The 19,012-nt window shown below is 56.0% G+C and overlaps 1 protein-coding gene across 4 annotated transcripts in view; it reads right to left on the reverse strand.

Annotated features, from left to right (window-relative positions):
- Positions 1–2,910: 2,910 nt before the first annotated feature.
- Positions 2,911–19,012, reverse strand: part of FHDC1 (FH2 domain containing 1) — a 39,907-nt gene continuing 23,805 nt past the window's right edge. For all 4 annotated transcript variants that reach the window (XM_062199059.1, XM_062199058.1, XM_062199056.1 and 1 more), the window contains exons 7-12: positions 16,208–16,278; positions 16,005–16,112; positions 14,451–14,521; positions 12,320–12,437; positions 9,236–9,400; positions 2,911–6,963 (exon numbers count right to left, since the gene is read on the reverse strand). In XM_062199059.1, coding sequence (XP_062055043.1) covers positions 4,909–6,963; positions 9,236–9,400; positions 12,320–12,437; positions 14,451–14,521; positions 16,005–16,112; positions 16,208–16,278 — 2,588 coding nt within the window. In that variant the 3' untranslated portion in view covers positions 2,911–4,908. The remainder of the gene's footprint in view (positions 6,964–9,235; positions 9,401–12,319; positions 12,438–14,450; positions 14,522–16,004; positions 16,113–16,207; positions 16,279–19,012) is intronic.

Here is a 19,012-nt window from a genome sequence, read left to right on the forward strand (position 1 = left end):
CAGGGGGTGAAGCCAGGCTCCATTTGGAAAATGGACGGCAGAGGGTGTACAACGTTCCACTGGAATAGACCAGAGGTAACCCCCGGGGAGGGGGCATCGGAGATGGGAACCGTGGGGTCAGCCTCTGCCTTCAGCCAGAGGGACCCGCTAACAGCGCGGAGAGGCCATCTCTTATGCAGCAGGGGACGGCGGAGCCCTGGCGTCACCTCTGCATGGCGTCAGGAAGCAGGGGAGAGGTGCCGCGGGCACCCTCCCCCCAGCGTTTCTCCCAGCAGCCCTGCTGTGTGTGAGGGGCTCTTCTAAAGGGACGTACGTGGGTGCCTATGCAGCCACCCACAGGTGCTGTCCGCGTCCGTATGGGCTGCTGTAACATAATACCATCGAAGGAGCGGCTGGCACACAACAGACAGGTGTCTACTTCTCCCAGGTCTGGGTGCTGGCGAGATCAAGGCACCAGCAGGCCGGAAGTCTGGGAACTGGTTCCAACCCGCACATTTGTGGGGACAAACACTGGGGCCATGGCCGATGGGTCGGGCAGGTTTCTGCTGCACTGCCCCGGAGAGCCACCCATGATACCTGCAGCACAGTCGCTCCTGGAAGGTGCATTCTGAACCCCTTCAGATCTACCTGCACACTGCGGGGAAGCCACGTGCTTCCGGGTCAGGGACAGCCTGTGGGACTCAGCCCTGGAATGTTCCTCAGAAGGCCAGGAGCCACATGTGCGGCCATCCACGGGCCACCAAGCAGGCAGGGCCGCCTGTTCAGCTGCCTTAACTCCACAGGCTGGCGGCCAGGACGTGCCCGCTTGAGGCCATGACCCCCATTGTAAGGGGAGTCCAGTTGTCCGAGCCACCCACCAAGAAGCCAAAACCCCACTGCACAGCTCTGGTCCAGAGGACAGAAAAGCCATTTTCTTCAACCGCAAGAGCGGTGCTCTTATCTTCCCTCGGGTGGCCTGGTGAGCCACGGGCACTTTAACTGGACGGTGTCTGCAGACAACAAAGTCCCCCAGGAAGGGAGCTCCGGGTTATGTGTTCAGCCCTGCCGCAGATTTAGTCTGAGCTATGTGTTGTTGCCCACAGCTGCTGGGCAGACCCATGCTGGCCCATTGTGATCATGCTCCTGGCCCAAAGAATTGTAAGCACTTACGGAGTGACCAAATGTCCAGTTACAACATCACTTCTTCAAATTTCATTTCTCTCTTTGATACTTCGATCGGGGACCCATTTCCCCCAGAACCTCTTCCATTTCCCCAGAAACATTTTATTCATTTATGTATTTGAGAGCTAGAAGGACAGAGAAAGACAGAGGGAGACAGCACCCACCTACAGATTCACTCCCCCAGGTGCCTGCAACCGCTGAGGCTGTATCAGGCCGGAGTCGGGAGCCAGGGACTCAACCCAGATCTCTCACATGGGCGCAGGTGCTCAACTACTCGGGCTGTCACCTGCTGCCTCCCAGGGTGTGCATTAGCAAGAAGCTGGAATCGGGAGTGGAACCTGGACTTGAAGCCAGGTGCTCCAGTATGGGATGTGGGTGTTCCATGTGGTGTCTTAATTATGCCAAATATACACCCCTCTTCTATCTGGGGGGCAAGGTTGGCACATGAAAAAAAATTAATGAAGAATTAAGTATAAAGCTTAATTAGGGCTGGTGTAGCGGGTAAAGCCGCCACCTGTGGTGCTGGCATCCCATATGGGCGCTGGTTCAAGTCCCAGCTGTTCCACTTCTGATCCAGCTCTCTGCTATGGCCTGGGAAAGCAGTGGAGGATGGCCCAAGTGCTTGGGCTCCTGCACCCTTGTGAAAGACCTGGAAGAGGTTCCTGGCTCCTGGCTTCGGATCAGTATAGCTCTGGCCATTGCGGCCATTTGGGGAGTGAACCAGAGGATGGAAGACCTCTTTCTCTCTCCCCTCTCCTTTATCTCTCTCTCCCTGCTTCTTCCTCTCTGTAACTCTGCCTTTCAAATCAATAAATAAATCTTTTTTAAAGGTGAATTATTCATTTTCCCAATGCCTTTCATGTAGCTACACAGGCTCTTGAGTGAACACTTAGGACTCTGTGACCTCTTTAATTCAACAAATATGTTGAGGAAGACAGGAACACAGGTGCCTAGTGAATGCCAGAGAGTAAGGGGGTAAAATTACTCAAACCCCTTAAGAAGGAAAAAAAAAAACGCTTTGTGTTTTGGTTTGCCTATAGTCCCCCCTATAGCAGGGAGGCGGCCAGTGTCCCAAGGTGCTTTGAACATAGCCCAAACCAGGTTGCCAACCTGCCAAGACCCAGCAGCAGCCACAACAACACCGTGTACTCTCCCATCTGCTGAGGTCTGACCCACGGACAGGCCCCAAGCTCACACCCACCTGCAGATAAAGCAGGAGAGTGGCTAGGACCAGCACTGATGGAAAGCCCAAGAGACGAGGCGTGTCATACACACAATCCTCATCGCCTTTCCAATGAAGCAGCGTCTCCCTCCCACCACTCTGCTCACGTCTCAGCCAGCCACAGAGGGCCGTGACTTCCCAGTGGTGTCCTGCCTGGGCCAACACACGGGGCACACAGGAGCTGATCTAGACTCGTGGCCCCACGGAGATGACACCAAGCTCGGCCCTGCATGGAGTGATGTGAGCATTACCGCACCTGCCTCCCTGCCGACCTGGCACAAGACCCAGGCCTGAGCCCTTGGTAGGTGCAGGTTCTGCCCCACGGGGAGGACACCTTGCTCACAGCTTCACTTCAACTCCCTTGCCCCTGTGTGCGCCTCCTCTCCCCACGGAGCCTCACACACTCACTCTCCCAGCAGGCTCACCCAGACCTATCAACAGAATCACCGATTTAGGACACAGCTCTCATAAACAGGAACTTTTATTAAACTACTTGTTACGTAAAAGAACATATAAATGGACCTTTAAATACATTCAGTTCATCTTAAACACATTTATATAGAAACGTATGTACATTTCTCCATTGTAGACTTAAATTATCTTTCCAAGCTTACTACCGATAAAAGGTAATAGAATGATCACCTGCTCACACAGATGCGCAGAGGCTGCCCGCAGGGCACGCAACACCCTGCTTCCCGGATCTGACAGCAGCAACTCGTCTTGGGGTGGGGGGCTTTAGGGGTGCTAGGGATGGGTTTCACGAAGCTGAGCCCGGGGCAGAGCAGTTCTCACATCCTTCGAGATGGTCATTGAGGCCCTTCCCCTATATCCTTGGGCTGGAAAGCAGAGGCTTGGGAAGGTGACCAGAACTCCCAGCGGCCGGGAGAGAGTAGGCATTGGGACCTCAGTTCCCAGGGGCCTTCCAAGGCATCCCGACCCCATCACTATCCACAAGCCCACAAACTCACAACAGTTTCCAGCCACTTCCCATCTACCCAAGGACCCTGATTGGCAAGCGCTTGTCCACCTGGCTAAGTATGTGGCTCCTCAGGCTTCTGCAGATGGCGAAAGCAGCTCTGGATTCCCACAAGCATCTTCGTGAGCCCTGGAAATACTCCCTCGGGGCCCACTTTTGCAAGAGGTCTGAGGTCAAGTGCCCGCCTTACACCTATCTCTCCACCCCAGCTGACTGGCGGAAGCTCAGAGCCTCCAATCGATCCAGATAAAAAGGCAACATTCTTGGACTCCCCACACCTGCCTCCCAGGGTCCTACCTCCATCTGCCTTCCAGGGTCAGATCTAAAACAAGTGACCCCAAGTGGGAAGGTGTGAGACAACTTTTAAAAACCCAAAGCTTGAATTAGTCCCCCCACTTCTCAGTCTCAGAGAGGAGCAGTGGAAAGGGCGTTGGGTAGAAATAGCTTAATGCTTTCTTCCAGACATTTCCCTAAGATACAAAGTCTTCTGAAAGCAATTTCATCCTGGGAGTCTGCATTTAACAACTTGACTGGTTTTTGCCAAGACTTAAAAACTGCTGCACCAAGGAAAAGAAGTTAACATTTCAAAGTACCCTAGAGAGAGACAGAGACACAGACACAGACAGACACAGAGAAAGGGAGCGAGCGAGCAAGCGAGAGAGAGAGGCGTGCAAGAGAATAAGGCAGAGTGAGCGCCAGTCAGGACTTCCTGCCTCACCAGAAAAGGACGGACTGGGATGGACTGCGTGCAGGCAAAGGGAGCAGAAAGGCTGGGAGGGAGCAGGGTTGGTTCCCCCCTGTGATCAGAGAGAACACCCGTCATAGCTGCCATCACTCCGTTTTCTGACAGATACACACACGGGGAGACACAGAACAGGAACGTGGTGCTCAGCCGAACAGCCCTGGACCCCTTTCCACAAAAACATGGCACTTCCAAATGTTGGAAAACCCAGCATCCTACCCGAGGCCGCGGGCACCTGCAGGGGAACTGGACACCCCCCACCTCCATGCCTGCATTGAAGACACAGGAGCATCTGATCAGCACCCCCTGAGTCTGCTACTCCCACCTGTTCACACGCAAACCCTCCCTCAGAGTTACTCATAGAGGACGGCGCGAGCCGGATTTTCCCAGAACACCCAGAGGCTCCAGGAGGGCCTGGGGGTCCAGCGATGGACGGTGTGCGGGGCGGTGGGACCCCTGAGGCCAGAGGACACAGGCAGGTACAAGTGTCTCCATTATTCAGACGTTGAGTTCCCTGGGAGGCATTTCACTTTGCTAAAGTCAACTAAAACACTTTATTTGCATAATATTAAAAAATAAGTCTTTGATGTATAAAAACTGGCCAGTAGAATAATTACGTGTTCTGTAAGAATGTCATCTTAGGCAGCCGTCCGTCTTCCACGGGACCTTTGTCTGGGGGGCCAGGGCTACGCACAGGCCTCCCCGCGGTCACCTGGGCGCCACCATGGCGACAGCCCGCAGGTGCAGCTTGTGCAGAATAAACGCACATTGTGTCGGCCTCTTTCGGTCCTCACCCCTCCGCACTCATCACTTCCACAGAGGGTCCAGGATTTTCCCCAGTGTGGTCCGACTGGCGTCTTTCAGCCGGAAGGAGGCCCTTTCCCCCAGCGCTCTGCCCTTGGGAGGGGTCTCCCTGCTGGCGCCGGGGGCCTCGGCAGAGTCTGCACCCTTCCGGGGGCTCCGGGCGCTGCCGGCCCGCCTCAGGGTGCCGCTGTCCTTGGAGGTCTCCTCCTCGGGGGCCCCCTTCCCCCTGAGCTGCCGCTGCGAGACCGCCCGGGTGAGCCCGGGGGCTTTGGACGCGGCCGGGGGATCGGTTCTCGTGCACCGAGACGAGGAGGCCACGGTGCTGCGGGCGAAGCTGGGCACGGCGGCGGGGGCGCGGGGGGCGCTGGGGGCCGGCGGGCTCCTGGGCTCGTCGTCGGCGCCCTCCGAGGCGGAGCCCGAGCGGCACACCTTGTTTTCCTCGGGCTTCTGCCTGGGGAGGTTCCTGAGGGGTTTGGCGGTGGGCTTCTTCAGGGAGCCCCTGGAGGGCAGCGGGGCCTCCCTCCACGGCCGGGCGCTGCCCCGCGGCGGCCTCGGCTCCTCCACGGCCACCGCCGCCCCAGCGCCCGTGGAGGGCCTGCGCGGCGACGTGTCCGCGGGGCCGAGCGCCGAGCCGCGGCGAGACAGCCGCGCGTCCACGCTGCCGGGCGAGTCCCGCGGGGACGCCCGCGACGGCGGCGGCTCGGGCCGCTTCCAGCCCGCAGGGCCGCGGCTGGCCTTGGAGATGGGCACGACCTTGCGCATGCTCTCGCTCTCCGAAGCGTTCAAGGTGCGCACGGGCTTGGGCGCGGCGCCCTGGCCCCGCCGCACGCTGGCCGGCCTGCAGGTGCCGGGAGCCGCCTCTCTCGGCGGGTTTCTCTTCGGCGTGGCCGTGTCCTTCCCTTTGGCCGATGTGACCCTGGGAAGGCCCCCCTGGGCGTCGGGCTCACTCTTCACGGCCACGGCCGGGGCCTCCCCCGCGGGGCTGGATGCGGGGTTCGAGGAGGAGACCTGGCTGCCAGGCGTCGTCCCAGCCCCCGAGGACTCGGAGGCGCCCTCGTCCCCTGCCTCCTCCGGCTGCGCCACGCTCGGCCGGGAGTCAGTTCCCTCGGAGCAGTCGAGGGTCAGGGAGCAGTCGGTGGCGTCCGAGACGTAGAACATAGGCGTGTGGTCTTTATTCTCAGGGTCGCTGCTCCCCGCAGACACCAGGGCTGCACAGCTGGGCTCCTCAGGCGCAGCGCCCCCATCTTCCACGGCCGGGCTGGGCGCCCTGGGGGACCCTCTGCCCTCAGAGCTGAGGGGCTGCGGAGGGCTCCTGTCCCCCGCGGACTCCTGTCCCTCAGGGCTGGAGTCACTCGGGGTCAGCCTGGATGGCTCCTCCAGGCCCTTGCGGCCCTGGAGGCTGAACTGGGCCAGCCCGGTCACCAGCTCGTGTTCCTCGATGCCCAGGGCCAGGGGCGAGAGTGGAGGGGACCAGGCCGGGCCCAGGCACACAGGTTCACTGTTCCTCTTCCTGAGGACGCTGGCCCCGCTGCGCCGAGCCCGCGGGAAGGCCGAGGCAGGCTCCTGGTGCCCCGGGGGAGCTGGAGGCTGGCTAGGGCCTTCGGAGCAGGGGTTGGGAGCTCTCTCCTGGCTCTCTGAGGCCTCGGCTCTGGGTGCAACGTTGGAGTCGTGGCGCCTGGGCGCTCCTGGCTCCATCCAGGCTGGCGTGGGCCAGGCCTGCCGGGGGCTGCTCCGGGGCAAGCTGTTGAACTTGTTGGATTCCTCCGAGCTGCCCGAGGAGCTCTCCAGGAAGGTCAGCAGCTCCCGATCGGCAGACAGGCCCAGGGAGTGGCGGGAACGGCGGCTGCTGGGGGGCCGGTAGGAGGGGCTGCTGGGTCTGGGGTGCAGGAAGGGGGGCAAGTCCTCCGAGCCCTTCTGAGTCAGTAGCTCCACGTCATTCTCACTGCTGCTCCGGCAAAAGCCCCCAAGGTCTCCTGCCGTCCACGACCGTCGCTTCTGTTCCAGATCTTTCAGCCGCTGCTGCTTCCGCAGCTCCTGGACCTCCCGGTCGTGATTGTCCTGCACGAGCGGTAGAGAGAAGCATGAGACATAGGGGACTCACCTGTGCAACTCCAGTGCTCGCTCCCTGAGACCCTGCACGCAACACAGAGCCCGGTCACAGCCATTGTTCAGGAGGAGCCTGTGTGCCCGCACGTGTGCGGGTGTTGGGGGGGCTCTCCCAAGGCCTGGCCCCAACCATCTGGCCACACTAATCGGTATGCAGCTGATCCCTGGGTCCCACTTCCTCAGTGCAGGCGAGATGTCACACATGCCGGCGACTCCAAATGCTCCAACACCAGGGCTAGGCCAGGCAGAAGCCAGGAGCCAGGAGCTCCATCCAGGTCTCCCACATGAGTGGCAGGGGCCCAAGGACCTGGGCTGTCTTCCACTGCCTTCGCAGGTACATTAGTGGAGAGCTGGACCAGAAGCAGAACAGCTGGGACCCAAACTGCCACTCTGATGTGGGATGCCAGCAAGCTAAGTGGCCGCTTATTGCCCGGCTCCACAACACCGGCCCCCCAAACTTGGTTTCCAAGCAGGGAAAAGCTGAGAGGATTCCTGGACCATGCTATTTTGGCAGCAGTGAGAGAAAAATGCCCCAGGTGCTATAGGAGTGAGCCTACAATTGGGCCTCTGTGTGCTGCATGGATGTTATCTAGGCACACATTCAAGTGCAGCCCATTCTACCTGGAGGACCCATAGCTGCACCTGTTGTAGCAGGCAGAGCAGGCGACGCCTTTCAGCTCTGTTCTCTGCTGTGAGGGCTCTGCCCAGTGTGCCGGGCCTGTGCGCAGTCAGAGACGAGAAAGAGGAACAGCTTTGCTTTACAAACCCTCAACCCTCCACCCTGCTCCAAAGCACACAGAGCCCTCTATGATGAAACCGCAGCACGCTTCGGCTGGCCACACGTTTCAGCAGACAGATACCCTTCACTGTCCACGTGGAACTGGTCCCAGGATGCCCTCTGGGATGCCACAGTGGGTCGATGAGGCCCTTTTATAAGATGGGGCACTTTTTGCATATAAGCCGCCCTCCATCCTCATGTATACTTTAGATCATCTCTGGCTTACTTACACTGCCTAATACACTGTAAATACTACGTAAACAGCCATTCCTCCATTCTAATTTAGGGAATAAACAATAAAAAAAAGCAGTACATGTTGAGCAGAGATGCAATCCCCCCCGGAAATATTTTCAGTGCACTGTCAGTTGAATCCGTGGGTTTGTGGCCAATGGGTATGGAGGCGTGGCTATTGTTAGTGTCACATAATGACGTGGCCCTCCCAGTCCCAATCTACTCCTGTTAGCAGCTTTGACTTGAAAATCGATTTCCTCCAGCGGTGGACTTTCCAAGTTTCTGTGAGGCTCCAGCCGGGGACTCTTGGCTCCTCCTGTAGCTCTGGCCTCAGCCTCCCACAAGGTCCCCAAGTCTCCCAGGCTGTCTCCCCTCAACGCGGTGGGGGGTGGGGAGAGGGGCCGGGCAGGGCGCTCAAAGCATCACACAAGTGTGGCTCATGGGCGTGCAGCCCTCACGGGGAGCCTGTTTGGCTTCCAGCACCCACCACAGCCCCCCACAACTGAGCTCATGGCTTGGCCCAGGGAGCGTGAACGTGGCCACGGCCTGGGCCCCCCGCTCTCACAGGACAGAGAAAGGAGTGGCCAGGAATGCAAAGTGATTCTGGGCTTGAGGGGAGCGTGACTGGTCCCTCTGAGAAACACGGCTGTGGACAGATCTGCAGTTTCAACACGGGGGAGCACGTGACTCACACGCATTTGGGAGCGCATCTCCACCCGAGATGAAGGCCTGGGGGCTGCTGTTTGGTTCTTCATTGACAGATAAAGGTTTCAGCTGCAAAGCCTAACAGCCCACAGAGTTTTCTGGCTCCTGCCCCGAACTCAGAGGTCATGGGCTGGGCGGCCAAAGGATGACAACCCTATCCTACGTGGATGGGAATCCCGCAGCCGCTCTGGCCAAGGACACCATGGTTCCCGTGGCAACAAGAGTCTCCCTGGAAGGGGTCAGTCTCCTCCAGGGAGGGGACGAGAACTACTGCTGTCATAAAGAACCAGATGCTTGATGCAAGCCTGGGTCAGAGCAGTACAGGATGGGAGGCGGCCACGCCCAGTCTCCCAATGACTCCCGGAGCCAAGAGCCTGGTCACGCCACCTGGGCCAGAAGTCCCTGAAACCCTGGAGATGCTGAACTGTGCCGTGGGCCGAGGATGGGGCCAGCAGCAGGGTGGAGAAAAACCTGAACAACTCGGGCAACACGGAGGTGCCCCAGCCGTACCTGAACTGCTTTGTTGAACTTGACACAGAAGTCTCTGAATATCTGCAAGCATTCGTCCAGTTTCATGGTTTCTTTGTCTTCGCAGAAGAAGTCTATGAGGGTGTGGGCCTCGTCCTGCAGCTCTTGTTTCCAGTGCTCCAGTTCTGTCAGCTTTTCCACGGCAAACTGCAGAACACAAGCGGGCACAGGCGGAGGTCAGCAGCGGGCCGGGCGCTGGGCATCCCCTTGGGGCCCTGGGACGTGCCCGCTCCCATGTTCTGGCTCAGGTCCCGGGACCCGCAGGCTTCCTGTGAGGCCGATGCACCCAAGGGCAAATAATGCAACCCAAGCACAACCTCGGGCAAGCGGGGCAGATGCCTTCGAGAACCTGCCGCGGACACAGATGTCACCTTTATGTCGCTGAGGAAACTCACGGGCCTACAGTCGATCTGATGAAGGACTCTCCCCCTGCACCTCTCCTTCCTTCTCAGAAAGCTGTCTTACACTGGCCTAGAGTCTACTGTGGGGTGCCTGAAGTCACTTGCTGGGTTGATGACTTGTCAGCTTAGCCCTGTGGACAGCAAGTTCACACTAAACCCCGAATGAGCACTACCAGGGCCTGACTCAGGCCACAGGACTGAAGCCGGGGTTCCTGGCCAAGGCAGCCAAACGCCCCAGGCAGCAGCCCCTGCTGACACCCCCATCATGCAACTTAACAGGTTTGTGGGAGCTCTGCTTTCATGTTTTATTAACCCTCCCCCAACAGGAGACTCTGATGGGTCCTTGTGGTTAGAAGTTACTGCCCTAGGGGCCAGCGCTGTGGTATAGCCGGTACAACCACTGCCTGCGGTGCTGACATCCCATATGGGCACTGGTTCAAGTCCTGGCTGCTCCACTTCCAATCCAGCTCTCTGCTATGGCCTGGGAAAGCAGCAGCATTTGGCCCAAGTCCTTGGGCCCCTGTACCCACATGGGAAACCTGGAAGAAGCTCTTGGCTCCTGGCTTCAGATCAGCTCAGCTCCGGCCATTGCAGCCATTTAGGGAGTGAACCAGTGGGTAGAAGACCCTTTCTCCCTCTCTCTCTAGCTCTGACTTTCAAATAAAATGTCTTTTTTTTTTTTTTAAGAAGTTACTATCCCTACAAGCCCACTCTCTTCTTCCCTATTTTGCCCTAATCTTCTAGGTCGAATACATCCGTGAGCGCCTACAGAAGCTGGTACTGCCTCAACAAGGTGTGGGAATGAAGGAAGTTCTCTCTCCTGTCCTGCAGTGAGTCCACACGCCTTTCCAGATGGAGTCTTCCACCTCCGAGGGTCCCAAACGCCACGGCACGGGAGGGACAGGGGCTCCGGGGCAGCCACAGCCCCACAGGAGACCGAGGGCTGGGGTCCACACTCAAGTCCCGTCCAGCTTCCTGGTGCCATGGGCAAGTGGTCTGTTTGAAGATGGCGTGTGCGAGGGTATGCTATGCCATGAGGCCACACGGTTCCGGTTTCGGAAGAGCATCTCTCTGAGACAGAAGGCCGAGCCCCTGGGAGTCGTGTCCCCGGCCCGTTTCCCCCTTGAAGGCCCTTCTCTCATGCCAAACACACGTGAGAGGTAGCAGGAAACCAAAAGTATTTAGGAAAGCAAATAGCAGAGAAAGCGACCCTGGGAGTCAGGGCCCCCGGGCAGCCCGCGAGCCCGCTGCGTGTCTCTGGGCGGGCAGGAGGAATTATCCAAAGAATAAATCTCCGCCTGTCACTCCTCTACGGGGGTGGGGGACATGGATGGCAGCCAAGGGCCCCTGAGCTGTGCAAAGAGGCCCCTGACAAGAATCTCCACGGGAGCCGCACTCCGCCTCCCAGGGCCCATGGGGACGGACGGATGGACGGGCGGAGGGAAGAATGGAAACGCAACAAAGCCACCTTAGGACCTCAGAAAACCTAACCAAGGTCGCGTGCTCTGTGACACACTCCATTCCATGCCACGTCTCCGGCTGGCCTGAGAGGGGCCCCAGGCCCACACAGATAACTCGGCAGTTCTCACCGGAAGGGTCTGCCGAACAGGCCTCCTGTCCCCGTCCCGCTCAGAGACAGGTGTGCGAGGTCTGTCCCGCTCAGAGCCAGGCGTGCGAGGTCTGGTTGGAGTTCGGCGCTGCGCCCAGGGCCTGGCCCTAGCTGTGCTCACCTGCTCCACAGGCAGCTGCATCCTGAGCCTGGCTGTGTTGGCATTTAGTCTTGGGGGCCCTAATCGTTATGCTAGGAACCCGGGGGAAGGCAATGTCCAGAAGTAGAATTAGGACACCCCAGGTGGTATTTCCTCAACCCTGTGTACCGGTGGTGGGGACTTGGGCGCCAGGAAAGGCCCCTGCTGTTCTGCTGGCACACGTGAGCAAAAGCCTTGGGGCCCGGCTATTCCTCCCTAGCACCCAGCGCCGCCTTGCAGTGGCCGAGCATCCCCAGCACCTGGGGTGGCTCCTGTCTCACTGAGGGCTGACAGCACGGCCAGTGCCACTTCCTTCTTCAGTAAGGGAGAGAAAAGTGTGTCAGCCTAAGTGATGAGTGAGTCATGCCGCACACACATCCGCTCCGCTGTGCTCGGGCGATGCCCTTCCAGGCAGCTCCCGACAGGCCCTGGGGGCCCGATGGGCGTGGTCTCTGCCACTGCCCTGGGAAAACATGCTAGGCACATGCCAGTGGCGAGGACACCCCGAGCTCTAAGGCGGTCTTGATGTCTGTGGGACTATGTTCGGGTGTGCAGAGGGCTGGTTTACCGACAACACCCGAGTTGCCAGGGCGGGTCCAGGGTAAGCAAGCCTGGTAAGCCGCCGGTGGCCAGCCTCTGAGCAGAGCGCCACGGTGCAGCCTCCCAAGGAGGACCAGAGGCACCAGGGTGCAGCCTCCCAAGGAGGACCAGAGCGCCACGGTGCAGCCTCCCAAGGAGGACCAGAGCGCCACGGTGCAGCCTCCCAAGGAGGACCAGAGGCCCGGTCCCCAGACTCAGCCACGGCCTCTGTCAAATACGGACGCTGGACCACGCGGCTCTGCTTCCTGACCCGGGGTGGGGGGGGAGCCCGCAGCAGCCACGGAAGCCCCTGCCCACGGCTGGAGTCGCCTACGGACCTGAAGGAAGTCTTCCATCTGCTGGCCCAGCTCCGCGTCCCGCCGCATGTTTTCCTGGAGCGACCGCGTCCTGACGAACAGGGAGCGCAGCTCTGCCTCGGTGCTGTCCAGGGATAATCTGAAAGGAGACAGGGGCGAGCGGGCAGTGGGCACGAGGGAGCCGCGTGGCACGTCACTCGGGAATGACCGTTTGGCCGGCCCTGGGAACGGAAGGATGGCGCCTGCGGGACGCCCCCTCCCCACCCCTGCACCGAGGGCTCCCGAGTTCCCTTTCATTGTGTTGAGAGGTGATCCCCTCCTGCAGACAAGCGGGGATTCGAAGAGGACAGGCGGTGACTTCGTTTCTGCCGGGGAGATGGTCAGAGCCCTGGGACCCGAGGGCTTTCATAACTGGGTTCTGGACGGCTGCATGCGGAAGGCACTAGACCCCAAGAGCCAGGGCGGGCAGCTGAGCGCCAGGTTAGTCTCCCAGCTCCAGCGTCCTGGGTGGGGTGGGGGCAGCGGCCAGGCTCCAGTACTCGGGGTTACCCAGCTGGCCTCCTCTCCCCACAGCCAGCCGGGGCAGGCTCCGCACATTTGACGGAGAACTGAAACACAGCTCCCACTTGTGCAAATAAATACTTGGATTCACGGCAATGCTTCTGTTACATCCAGCCCAGAGGAAAGAACAGGAATGATGGTTTCATCACCTTGGAAAGTGGGGAGATAAACATCTAAAATCCAGGGGAGATTCATAAATTAAGTTGCAGTAACACTTCCACTGTGGATTCCAAAGTTTTTCTTTGGACAGTAAAGCTGTCCACTTTCGAAGGTCCCTGGCCCCCATCTGGGATCTGTCTGTACTTTAGAAGCTTACTGTACCTCCCATGTGCAACCAACCAACCAACCTGACCAAACAGGGCGCATCTCAGATAGCACCTAGCCAAACTTCTCAGCCAGCCCTGACCAGAAATGCCAGTTCAAAACCAATCAGAATGGCAATTTCTCTCTCTATATCTCTACTAGTTGCATCTCCATACTAGTTAAGAGGAAAACTATTCCCATGTAAACTTTGTTCATTCAAAACAAAAACAGCTCCTGGCCCGTAAGCCGCCCACTGTTTCGGGCGGGCACTCTCGGCCATCTGTAAACATGAATTATGAGTGGGTGACACCTCTGAGCTGACAGTCCCACTCTGGGAAAGATGTATAATCTGTGGGCAGATTTCGCAGTCAATCGCATCGAGATACCCGTCAATGACAGGGCTGCGAGCTAGGGTTCGTCTGTTTACATCACGCGGCTCATAGCTGTCATAGCTGGACAGAGCCTCTCAAATTCTAAGTGTGTGGCATGAACTGGGTCAACTCCCACAAGTGTGCTGAGCCAGCTCCTCGGGGCTGATGGTTGGTGGAGGGGGGGGTGTCTCTCCCAGCTCTGCATTCAGTAATGCCGCCTTGGCAACTGATTGCAAATCGGCCATGGGCTACGAAGCAGCGCTTTTTGCCCGAGAGCTGGTTGGTTACTGGACATTTGCCTCAGGGTGCATGGAGATACATATTATATGCCATCAAACCCAGAACTCAGAATAGTAGACACACAGAGATTATAACTACATTAAAACACATATCTGTATTAGGATCAGAAGCAAATTGGAGTGATGTAATAATCAGAGCTTTATGTTTAGTGGATACTTTCTCTGTGAAGCCGAGTGACTAATTTAAAATAAATCCTTTCCCAGCGCTTGGTACGGTTCCAATCCCTTTTAGTGCAATGGAAAATAAATGTACCATGTTAGAGTCTACGAGGAAGCAGTGACGGACGGCCTGCAAGTCTGACAGGCCAGAGTACTGAGCTCTAGCTCTTGGGTGTGGAGGGATTTGAAGTTCTTAATCCATTTATTTTGTTAATACTGATGATATTCACTGGAGGATGCTGAAATGTTTGAAAGTCAAGATTGATTATTAAAAAACCCCCAATGCCAAAGGTGCACACCCATCCACACCTCTGCTGAGTCCCTGAGTAAGTAGAAGGCCTGAGAAGCTCAGCAAGACAAAACTGTTCAGAGTTCGAACCTGAATCCGAACTCTGCAAGAACGCCTCCGTGGTGGAACACGCGGAGCCTCAGAACTTGCTTTCCAGTGCCCTCGCTTACCTAGCAGCCTCCTGAACGTGCTGCAGTTTTGCTGAAAACTGGAGAAGAACCGCATCTTTCTTTTGGGCTTCCTGGAACAAAAACAGAATTTTCTCTCACGGGATGGCTACCACTGGGAGCCAACCATTTTTGGGGGACGTAGGAACCTTCAGATCACTGCTCCTGTTTCTAAGCTTGCTGCATTCGAAGCGACTGCTGGGACACGAACCCCGACAGTAAGAGTCAGCAGAAATTCCAGACCCTCAAGATCCCGTTAGCTTGCTGGGCAACTGATGGGGACGGGAAACCCAACCCGTGTGCGTGTGACCCTGGTGGAGGGAGGTGCCAGCTCCGCAGAGCCCACTGTTGCTGGGGGAACCCGATCCTCCTGCTGAATGCCGCCCACACCCGCGAGCCTGCCTCTGAATGGCCGAGATGCCTTTGGCTGCTAAACCAGTTTGCAAGCTGAGTGTAACCAGAAGGTGCACAAGCCGTGGGGGTGTCTGGATTCCTCACCTGTTCAGAGGGTGAGAGGGAGGCAGTGGGGAGGGGAGCTACGATGGACTGGGGAGATGTCCCAGCACGGACAGAGACCATGGACACACAGATCGGAAACAGCCCTGCTCTGTTATGCCCTGGAAGCTGACTTTCCAGTCAGGCGGGAGCTAGACACGGCCCGCTGCCTTCCCAGGATACAGCGATGCAGGTGCGTGTTGTTGAGGTGGGCTCGCTGTGCACCACACTCGCTCTGAGCCCTTCCCAACCCTGTCTCAGTCACCTGATTCTGAGGGAAGTTACCGCCATCCCCTGCACTCGGTGAAGAACTCGAGAGTCTGAAGGCCTGAGCCGCTTGTCTAGGAAGCCCAGGCGACACAGGACGCTGAGACCCTTCCCGTTCTGAAGCTCCCACCTAGCAGAAGCAGGGGGCGTGGCTTCCTGCTGGGGTGAGGGCTCGATGGATCTCACCAGTGTCACACCAGGGGAGCCAGCGGAGGAGAGGCAATCCGTGTAACCAGGGGGTGACTCAGCAGAGACAGCGGCTCGGCTGCTCTGTCACCCTGAACCTAGCTGTCGTGGGGTCACAAAGACCCCCTTGAAAAAAACCAAGCCACAGCCTCCAGGCCTGCAAAGCACAGTTCACAAAGAGACAACAAGTTTTCTGTGCAGAAAATAATCAATTCCACATCCTCTCCTCTCTGCCCTTGAGCCCCCACCACAAGCCAAGATGTGCCCCCAGCCTTATTTTTCCAAAAACAAAACACTTGGCCACGCTATCATGCGGTGCACACACTTCTGTGGGCTCCCCATGGCTCCAGCATAAGATCCCCCAGCCCCCCACCCCCGCCTTTGACAGCTGAGTGCGGTGACACAGGCGCCCCGCCCCACCTCCCTGCAACCCCAGGCGCAGCTCCACACAGGTATCCCTGGTGGTGCTCCTGCAGACTGGGCCTCCTCGGAGCTCTGCCACGCCCTTTTCCGGCTCTGTCTGATGCTACCTCATGCCTGGGAAAAACTGTCCCGTGCCCGAGGGGCTTCCTACAAATTCTGTCTCTGTGCGAGCCGCTTCCCACACACCTGAGCGACGAAGTGCAGGAGACTCATGCCAGGCTTGTTTGATTTTGTGTCTGCCAGTTTGAGCAAAGACGACAGTTTAAATCCCACCGCATTGCCAGCATACCCTCCCTGCAGAAGACAAAGCAAAGGGAAGAAATATTCACGGGTATGTGCAGCCTTGGACCAAGCTGAAGCCACAACATTTTAATTGCTTTAAATCTTACTGCGTTCATGATATTTCCGGCCTGGAGCACCAGGTGCAGTATCGAGTGCAGCTCCTCACAGGACATCAGCTCTACCAAAAAGAACACACACAGGCCCTTAGAGAAGCCTTCCACTGCAAAAGGCACAAGAGCCACCCAAGCCAAGCTCGAGGGTTTCTGAAGTGAGCTCTGACCTTAAACTGTGGACAGAAGTTTTGTAAAATCCATGCACAGGAGGGGTGCTTAGAAAGTTCATGGAAAATGCATATACATGGACTTCAAAACTTTTTTGTACCAAAATAAACATGGTTTCACTCTGCGAACTTTTCAAAGAACCCTTGTACCTAACATATCATGTGCCACTGACAATCTGTGTCATAGTGTTTGGGAATCAAATATATATATATATATGTATATATATATACATATATATGTATACACAACAGTCTATTGCCGCAAAAATCATTCAATAATGAAAATTTCAAGTGGCGAAAAATATAAAAGGCTATTGAGAGGCAGTATATTGTGCTATAACACTTTAATTTTTTTTCTATAGGTCCATGAGCCTTTGGGAACGTGTTTATGGAATATGAAAACTAACAGCAAGCAAGTTTTGCTTAGCCAGTGAGTTTCGAGGAGATAAAAAAGAAACAGACTGGATGAATAAGGTAAATAACTTTGCAAGGTAAATAACTTGCAAAGCACCCAGATCTCAGGGCCCAGGAGCTAAGAGAAAAAGCTACACATTTCACTTGGATTGGCTGAAGAACTTAAAAATGACCTTACTGTAATATATTGGTCAACTAGTTCTTTATTTATTACCAAGTCCTTTGTACATCTACGCAAACAAATTTTAGAATTTTAAAAATATATTTGAAAAGCTGAGAGGAAAAAAATTAATCATTAAAATTAGGGTATATACACATAAAATGCGTCCTGTGGCATTTTCAAGTGATATCCTCCATGAAGTCGGGTATTATTGAAAAAAAACACCACCTTACTCTTGGATCACTGCCTGCGTTTTGTTATCTAAGCAGGCCAGTTTGGGAAGGGTAACCAGATAAGAAATGTTTCCACCAGGCCCATAAATTTGCATTGCTCAATATGAAAACATATTCCCCCACCTCTCTCTGAACAGAAAGAGCTACACTTAGAGTTGCTGCAATATACTCTTGCTATGGGAAAAATGTGAAAAGGTCTCTCAAGAAGAAAGACTTTCTGAGCCTAGTCTCACAACGAAGAAAAGATGGTGCATCAAAGAGAGAAATTTCATCTCAACCCAGGACAGAGCAGCGCATGAAGAAGACCACCTAAGAACACACAGTTCTGTGACGATGACAGGGAGTCCTGGAACCGGAAGCCGATCGAGAGCAGCCAGGCTGGCACTGAGTATGGGGGCGAGGAAGGTGTGCTGACATGCGGGGAGCCGGGCGGGAGGCAGCTGCCCCCACACCAGGCCTGCTCCAGCAGTGTCACAGATGCCAGACGCCAACGCCCCCTCCCCATGGAGTGAGACAGTGACAGGACCCTCAGCGTCTGTCCAGGCCAGCAGGGTCCCAGCCACCAAGGAAGGCTGCAGCGGGGAGGAGAGAAACAGCTGGCCCGCAGCTGATCATGCACACACACACACACAACACAGACATACGCACACACAAAGAAACACACACTGTACCACAGCACACAGGCAGCGCATACCTGCACCACCTATACACTCACACACACACATACACACATATACAGAGAAATACACACTGTACCATACCACACAGGCAGCACACACCTGCACCACATACACACACACACAGAAACACACACCACACCACACAGGCAGCACACATCTGCACAACATACACAGACACATCACACCACATGCACAGATACTGTATATTTGTACCACACAACATAGACACAGACACAGAGACACACACAAATACAGACACATACCACATATACTATATACCCATACCACACACACATACCACACAGAGACACAGACACATCACATAGCACACAGACACTATCCACCCATAGCACACATATAGAGACAGAGACACACACACAGAGACCACAGAGACACACACACAGACACGTCACATCACACCACATATGCTATACACCCACACCACACATATAGAGACACATACACACACATACACACACATACACAGACACATCATACCACATATACACCCATACCATACACACATACACACACAGAGACAGACACATCACATAGCACACATATAGAGACAGAGACACACACACAGAGACCACAGAGACACAGACACAGACACGTCACATCACACTACATATGCTATACACCCACACCACACATACAGAGGCACATACACACATATACGCAGACACACACACATACACAGACACTACACACCCATACCACACACACAGACACACAGAGACCACAGAGACACATCACACCACATATGCTATATACCCATACCACACACACAGACACAGACACACACACCCATACACAGACACTACACACCCATACCACACACACAGACACACAGAGACCACAGAGACACATCACATCACACCACATATGCTGTACAGCCATGCCACACATACAGACACACACAGACAGAGACACACCCACAGACACATCACATAGCACACAGACACTACACACCCATACCACACACACAGACACACAGAGACCACAGAGACACATCACATCACACCACATATGCTGTACAGCCATGCCACACATACAGAGACAGACACACACACATGAACACATACACAGACACACAGAGACAGACACACACACATGAACACACACACACAGAGACAGACACACAC

The sequence above is a fragment of the Lepus europaeus genome, chromosome 8 (assembly GCF_033115175.1).
Source record: "Lepus europaeus isolate LE1 chromosome 8, mLepTim1.pri, whole genome shotgun sequence".
Lineage (NCBI taxonomy): Eukaryota > Metazoa > Chordata > Mammalia > Lagomorpha > Leporidae > Lepus > Lepus europaeus.